Source organism: Engraulis encrasicolus, chromosome 1, assembly GCF_034702125.1.
Source record: "Engraulis encrasicolus isolate BLACKSEA-1 chromosome 1, IST_EnEncr_1.0, whole genome shotgun sequence".
NCBI classification, from domain to species: Eukaryota; Metazoa; Chordata; class Actinopteri; order Clupeiformes; family Engraulidae; genus Engraulis; species Engraulis encrasicolus.
In genome coordinates, this window is record NC_085857.1 from 54,348,041 (window position 1) to 54,355,545 (window position 7,505).

Here is a 7,505-nt window from a genome sequence, read left to right on the forward strand (position 1 = left end):
AGTGGTTCTTAACCTGGGGTGCGGGCACTCCCTGGGGGTGCGCCAGAGATTTCAGGGGGTGCACAGAATTCTGTTCGTGTTGAGGTTGTGTCCAAAACATTATAATTAGACCAATTCGAAACCACATTTAAACTTGATTTGGTCTCCAATGTAAAGTCATTAAGGTATTGATGAATGTCTCAAGCAAGAATCATTGTGATAGATCACTTAAATAATTTTTTTAAGGGTATATAGAAGTGTAGAAGTTTGGGTTGGGGGTGCGCGGCTTGTCTTGGTCACAGGTAAGGGGGTGCGTGATGAAAAAAGGTTAAGAACCACTGAGGTAGCTAGTGCATATTCAAGTGAAATGATGAAACTATTGTTTAGGTGGTGGTTAATAAACACAAGGAGTCAACCCACTGCACTACCTGGCCATTAATACCGATGGGGTGTGCTGGCCTGCGCTTTTGCCACTACGAGTTCTTTGGTTAGAAAATAATGCAGTATGTTAAATGGGGGAATGGGGGACTGGGGCTTTGGGGGGGTCCAGAGACCTGGTGTTCCTCCTGTGCTGGGAATGGGGGACTGGGGCTTTGGGGGGCGGGGGGGCAGTGTTTGTGCAAGAAAAATACATACAAAGACAATGCACCTTTTTTAGGCTGAAAAGAACAATTGTGCCTCTTTTGACATCTGAACATCATGCTTTTTAATTTGTGTAAGACCAATTCGAAAACATTATCTCTCACACTCAAATCTTGGCAAGCCAATCATGGTCAATGGTGATATTAGGCCGGAAGGTGACCCTCGAAAAGTGCTTCAGAAACCGAACTTCGCTCCACAGCCTCCGAACAAACAGACATTCAGTTCATAAAAAAGAAAGACTTATATAGAGGATTTAAAACCTCTGTTCGGAATAGTCCGCACTGCAAGGCTATTCAAATTCGCAACGTGTAATGACGAACTACTGTCTCCGAGGCGTATGTAGATATTCGGCCGGCGTAATAATACTTTTCGCCTCGAGAGGTGCCACGGTTGAAGCGTCATCAGAAGGAACGAATCAGCTAACTGCTATGTCAGCTGAGATGAGGAGTAAACGGAAGTAGCATGGCTACCGAAGGAGCTGGTCGATCATCTAGTAGTACCGAGGAAGACGAAATCTCGACCGAAAATGTACAAAAAAAGACATCTTCGAAACGCAAGTTGTGTTACATGCATATATCTTCGGTCAAGCATGAAGAAACACAGAATTTCACCAATATACGGTGGAATACATATCGAAATTTTCGGCAGCGGCTAGAATTGAAGGGTGAGTGCAGAGACGTAGCAGAACATTTTAAGCAATGTATTGAGTTGGAGTTTGACGAAATTCCCGAGGATGCGGCTCTCCATCCCACATGCTACCGGAGGTTTATTGACAAGCGGGAAATTGAACGAGTCACACGGCGTGTCTTGCGAGAGGCAGAGAGGGGAGATGGCCAACAAGACCCCCGAACTAGCCAGGCTACCTCCGCTTTATCGGCTGTGACCACCACTCCGACCAGGAAACTGCGATCCAGATCAAGCTTGGCCATCACGAGCTCTGGCCCCGTTCTTCCTGCTGTCTGCATGATTTGCAAGAAAGACAGCAAATTTATCGTCGCGAGTGGCAGACGTCAAAGAGAACGAAAACACAGACTTTAACCGCAGGTAAGATTACTCTCACCCCCACCACACAGTCTATGCGAATGCATCCAATCCCCCAAAACACACACACACACACACACACACACACACACACACACACACACACACACACACACACACAGATGTTAGTAGAAGTTGACTGACTATCTAGCCCACACTGCTGCACAATCATTGTTTTTTTGTTTAATTCTAATATGAATGCACGTGTGAATTGGCATAATGTGTTATGTGTGTGGGTGTGAAATTACATTCCAATAGCCTGCAAAACATCCCCATGCCTATAGTACCCCCAGTGTTTTAGGTTTTAGATGTTTAAATGAATCACACTTTGTCTTAAATAGGATAGGGTATGTTTATATGGATGTCAAAGCATGCCTGATGTTGATATGACTCTGAATATCTGTTCAGAAATGTTGCTCCTCAGCCTGATGGCCTGTCTGGTTAAGACACTGCTTCTGCCATCCCATCCCCCGTGCCATTCCCCTACCCCCCACTGCCCCCCTCTCTCACTTGTACACTTGGGATTTTTCCGCTTCTGTCCCTGGGCAGCCTCAGTGACCAGGCTCAAGAGGTGTGTCCTGGCTGTGCTGTACATCTGTGTGCTTAACCCCTTAGCACAGCACCTATGTTATAACCTTACTGTCACCAAAATTTTAATATGTATGTCTTAATCTGTTACTCTGCACTGTCATAGCAATGTTGTTATGATGTAGTTTTCAGCAAATAGTGAATAAGCCCGCTGGCAACCCCATCTGCACTGCAGTAAGAGGCTACGGAATGCTTTTTTGGGGGGTGCAACACCCATCGCCATTTTTTTTTTTTACAATACCACTCCACCAGGAAAAATGTCTAATTGTTTGCCTGTCTATTTATTCATTCTTTTTTCTTTTCTTTTGTACAAGGCAAGTTGCAGGAAGCAGCTGAAGTAAAGGAAGCCAAGAGCATCCTCATTCACATCAAGGACAGAGACTGTGTGGCTCTGGAGGTGCAGTACCACAGAAGTTGCTACAGAGAGTACACAAGGTTTTTGAGTGAGCCTGTCAGAGCAGAGAAAGAACAGTAAGTCAATCTTAATTTTATATAGAAACACAGTACAATGTGTGTCCTATGATTGAGACAGTTTGTTCTCACAACATGGATCTCACAAAGAAAGCTCTCACAACACACATCTTCTTCTATATTTTTGTAAGGATTGGGCCAACATTTGATCTGAGCTACAAGTTATTCTGCGAGAGGGTAATCCGCTAAAGGCTACTGATCAACCAAGAGGTGCTGAGGATGAGCCAACTGAGGAAGGCCTTTATTGCCCTTGTGCAGTCAAGTGAAGGTGTTGATGCTTCAACCTACAGGTAATTGCAAGTCAGTGTATTACGAATTTGTCAAATCCAAGGGAAAGTTCACGCATGTGACTTAAAGGACCACTTCAGTCAATTTCAATATGCTGTTGTATTGCTCATACCCTTAACTTGTCAGTACCCGGTGATGGCACATTTTTCGGCTCAGCCCTTTCCGAGATATGAGCTATTCTAATGGGGGCAGCATTTGTTTACATTGTTTACAACATAGGCCTACTCCAAATATTTAAAGGGTGTCGCTGTTTGCTAGTTGTCGGCTGATGTTGTAAAACCTTTTGGATGTTTTTGGGAATAAATAAAAATGTTTTTTGAAATGTAAACAAAGCGCTGCCCTCATTACAATGACCAGAATCTCGGAAAAGGCTGAAGAAGAAGAAAAAAAAATCTCTAGTACTGACACGTCCAGGGTAGTGTGAGCATTACAACTGCATGTTGAAATTGACTGAAATTATTCTCTAACACTCTGCTTGTCATCTGCACATACTGTACTTGTAATATTTTGAAATAAGGAGGATGGCAGTATTCTTGATAGTGTGATGTTCGTTACAGTATGTGCTTCCCTTGGGAATACTTGGTATTATATCTGTTGCATAGCAAGTAAACTCCACCAATATTATTTATTCACTCCGAGTTAATGTGTGAGGGTGGCTATTGCATATCAGCGACTACATGAAGCCCCACTATGCTTGTACTGATATGCCTCTTTTTTTTGTTGATTTGTGTTTACAGACAGGATATATTGAAGAAGAGGCTCAGTCGTGATTTTCCTCAGCTAGTGTTCCACACCCCCGCCAAACGCAACACATCTGAACTGGTTTTTGCTGAGAACTTGTCGACGAATGCAGTCTTGGACTTGTTACCATCAGGTGCGGAGACGACTCAGTCCAGCGAAATGAGCCAGACAGACAGCGACACAGAAAGGAGGAAGTCAAAGCAACCAACCACAGCAGAGGAGACACGGACACTTTACACAGCAGCTTTGCTTTTGAAGAGGCTGCTTAGTCACAGTCCTGGCATGTCATGCCCATGGCCCCCAACTGCAGTAAACTTCAATTTCACTGAAGTCATTTTCTGTGGCATGCGCAAAAGATGTGTACCTGGATGCTTTCACACAGTTCATGAAAATGCCGGTTCATGTGTATGCCACTTGTTTTGATTTTTTTATTTGTTGTATAGTTATTAGTGAATAAATGAATACATGAATACCTGAATGGTCCTCATCATTGATCATTAGATTATTTCCATTTATTAATGTGAATATGAAAAGGTAACCTTATCATCCACTTGCATAATAGTTGTTGGTGCTATAAACAAAGCACTGTTACAATCACTTAGAGGGTTATCAATAGCCTGGGTTATCTATAGCCTACTTATTGTAATTGTTTCCATTAATTGCTCAAAACCACAGTATGAAATGTCAATTGCAAAATTGTGCCTTGTGCTGTAAATAAAGCACTGTTTATGATTTATTTAGAACTTATCCCAATCCAGAGATATATGCATGAGTATTATTTTTGATAATTGTTATTATATGTGAACATGAAAAGGTAACCTTATCATCCACTTGCACAATAGTTGTTGGTGCTATAAACAAAGCACTGTTTGGAGTTACAATCACTTAGAGGGTTATCAATAGTCTGGGTTATCTATAGCCTACTTATTGCAATTGTTTCCATTAATTGCTCAAATCCACAGTATGAAATGTCAATAGCATAATTATGCTTTGTTCAGTAAATAAAGCATTATTTATTATTTATTTAGAATTTGTCCCAATCCAGAAATGTAGGCACGAGTATTATTTTTGATAATTGTTATTATATACCCTCTTCAAAAGGGTATTTTGGGAGATTCTTATAGGTAGGTCAGACAGACGGCTTGTCATTATTTTCAGTTTTTCAAACGGCTTGCCACTTTTTCGCCGTAAATCGGCTACGTGATTGGTTTAAAACGGTCACATGGTGTCCAGTGACGTAAAAATCGTCATTCCCTACAGAGGGTAAGATTTCTTACTAAAATGTCACCGTTTTAATTACGTGCACGATTACATGAAGCGGACATTTCACGGTAAGTTGAACATAGCTTTGGTCGTTTCATCATCTAAGGGACCTGCTGTTCGGAAGCTGTGGAGCGAGGTTGAACGAAAAGGGCTGTCACCCTACGGCCTATATGTATCACCCTATAGCAGCTTATAAACTCCCAGTGTTTGCAAGACTAGTAGCCATAATAGCCCACCAGGCCCATGACAGGCAGCAACTTAGCTAAGCTCCGCCTGGGGTGGAGGGAGGGCTGGTCTGCGCTTAACTCACTCCAGACTCGCCACATCTGTTTGCTGTATCCCAAAAACTCTCTCGTAGGTTGTTTCCCCCCTCTGAAGACGCCACCACATACTTGGATAATAACGGGCGAGCGAGACTCGAGTAGGGAGAGAGAGAGAGAGGGAGAGGAATCTGGACTGCTACATTGATTATAGCCTGAAAAAGTTTGTTTAAAAACACACACTCTTTCCACTATGGCAGGAGTCGCATCTTCCTTGGCCAAGAAGCGTGCCAAGGCGGCCGGGTTTGGAACTAACAGCAACGCGACAAAGTATTTGAATCAGGATTACGAAGCGCTAAAGAACCAGTGTTTGAGCCAGGGAAGGCTCTTTACCGACCCGACTTTCGCAGCCGCACCCGAGGCTCTGGGTTTCAAAGAGCTCGGCCCCAGCTCCTCCAAGACCAGAGGAGTCGTTTGGAAGAGACCTGGAGTAAGTCACTTCTTTGCAATACCAAGTTTTGTTTATGACAGAGCCGTGTGGTTAATTACGCGTAAGATAGGTTTGGTGACATGGTTGCGCACGCACTGACAGACGCGCACGCACGCACATACAAGCACATTCAGGCGTGCACCATGGCACACAAATAGGCCTTCTCAAAAGTCAAAACATCAACATTTTTAACGTCAAACTTTGCACTTTTGTGCCACTGTCGTATTTCTAGAGGGGTTTTCATTTGTTAACAATCCCTCTTCCACATCCACGACTTGGGGTTTTGCTTGGTTTTATGACTCTGGGGCGTGTCTGAGGGAAATATTGGAGATGTCTGAATACAATGCAAAAGAAACACAGCGCTGGTAAACTGTTTCTGCTGTTGCTCAGCTCATGTTGAACAATGGGGTGATTCCTACTTTGGCGTGACAGAGTGGAAACTTTTGGAAACTTGTTGTCAGGACTTCCTAGTTTTATGTTGAGGCGACGGACTTCTCTGGCCGTAGGTCGGCGCTGTCTCTCCCGGTATATACGCTAGCAGCAAAGGAGAAACTTCTTTTAATCCATCATCATCGTCACCTCTTTCAGCTCACACCCTCTAGTAGTCGCCCAGTTGTCGCTCTGTTTGCCCCCGTCCGTCCTCGGCGCGTTAATGTCGTTTTAAACAAGTCAAGGTGGCCAGTTTTGTATATCACGGAGAGGCCCAAGTATACAGCCAAGGCCTGCCCGAGCCTGCTATGTGCAGAGACAAGTTATGCAACACCTATTACAGAGGCACCACCCACCAAGGGCAGAGGATCTACCAAGATTGTTTTCCTTTTCTTTCTTTTTAATTTCCTCTAACCCTACACTTAAAAAAAGTTGGGCAACACAAACACTGGGTTAGGTTAAAGCCATTGTTTTTGAGCCATTTTAACCCATTCTTTCAACCCAGTAACATTTCTATTATCCCAACCCTGATCAGATCAACTATCTCTTTGAGTCTCCAGGGTTGAAGACCAGAGCCACTCCACTTGTTGCTACTCTAGAGACTTGGACCTGCATAATCTAACCTTTACTGATCTGAGAGGATACAGCCTATATTCTGAATCTATTCATGGTTTGAAACTTCACAGTTAGCTGATGCTTTTATCCAAAGCGAGATTAAGATACAGGGTGTGGGTTACAGTCATTGAGAGTAAATAGAATGGAGGCCAAAATTCTATTTCATTGTTGAAGCCAAGTTGGAGCCAAGGTTGGACCCAAAAAGACCAAAAAATGGCCAAATCCCATTCATTCCTATGAGAGACATAAAACCCTGTATCTCCCTTAAATGCCACTCCAGGGGGATCATTTTTCGCTCAACTAGTAGGTTCCCTTGCTCTCCAACTTACCAGGGTGGTGATTTTTTGTGGTGATGTTTTATTTTAGAGAGATATTAAAAGTTAAATTGACCAATGAGCATCAGAACATGGTTTGATTGACCGTTAGAAGTCTTGTTGTTGTCCAATCAGCACCTGCGTTTGTCGTTGCTAAGGTGGAATGTAAGTTGGAATGTTCCCAAATCTGGCTTCAAAGCGTTGAATGGCAAATAGCGTTGATTTGGCGTCCATTCTATTTACTGTCAATGGTTACAGTCCATGGGGCAATGTGGGGTTAGGTGCCTTGTTCAAGGGCCCTTCAGCCATATGAGAGATAAGGGTGGGATTTGAATCTACAGCCCTGTGATCGTAACCCATTAAGGCATGGCATTATACATTTGC

At 43.3% G+C, this 7,505-nt stretch overlaps 1 protein-coding gene and 1 long non-coding RNA gene across 2 annotated transcripts in view; both read left to right on the forward strand.

Annotated features, from left to right (window-relative positions):
* The first annotated feature begins 773 nt into the window (after positions 1-773).
* LOC134454539 (uncharacterized) lies at positions 774-4,220 on the forward strand. Its single transcript, XR_010035847.1, has 4 exons — positions 774-1,665; positions 2,565-2,721; positions 2,853-3,011; positions 3,747-4,220. It is a non-coding gene; the product is annotated as an uncharacterized LOC134454539 (long non-coding RNA).
* Positions 4,221-5,251: 1,031 nt separating this feature from the next.
* The window catches only part of LOC134454543 (calpain-2 catalytic subunit-like), a 31,980-nt gene continuing 29,726 nt past the window's right edge, over positions 5,252-7,505 (forward strand). The window contains exon 1 of the mRNA XM_063205615.1: positions 5,252-5,763. Within this exon, the coding sequence (XP_063061685.1) occupies positions 5,527-5,763 (237 nt within the window). The 5' untranslated portion in view covers positions 5,252-5,526. The remainder of the gene's footprint in view (positions 5,764-7,505) is intronic.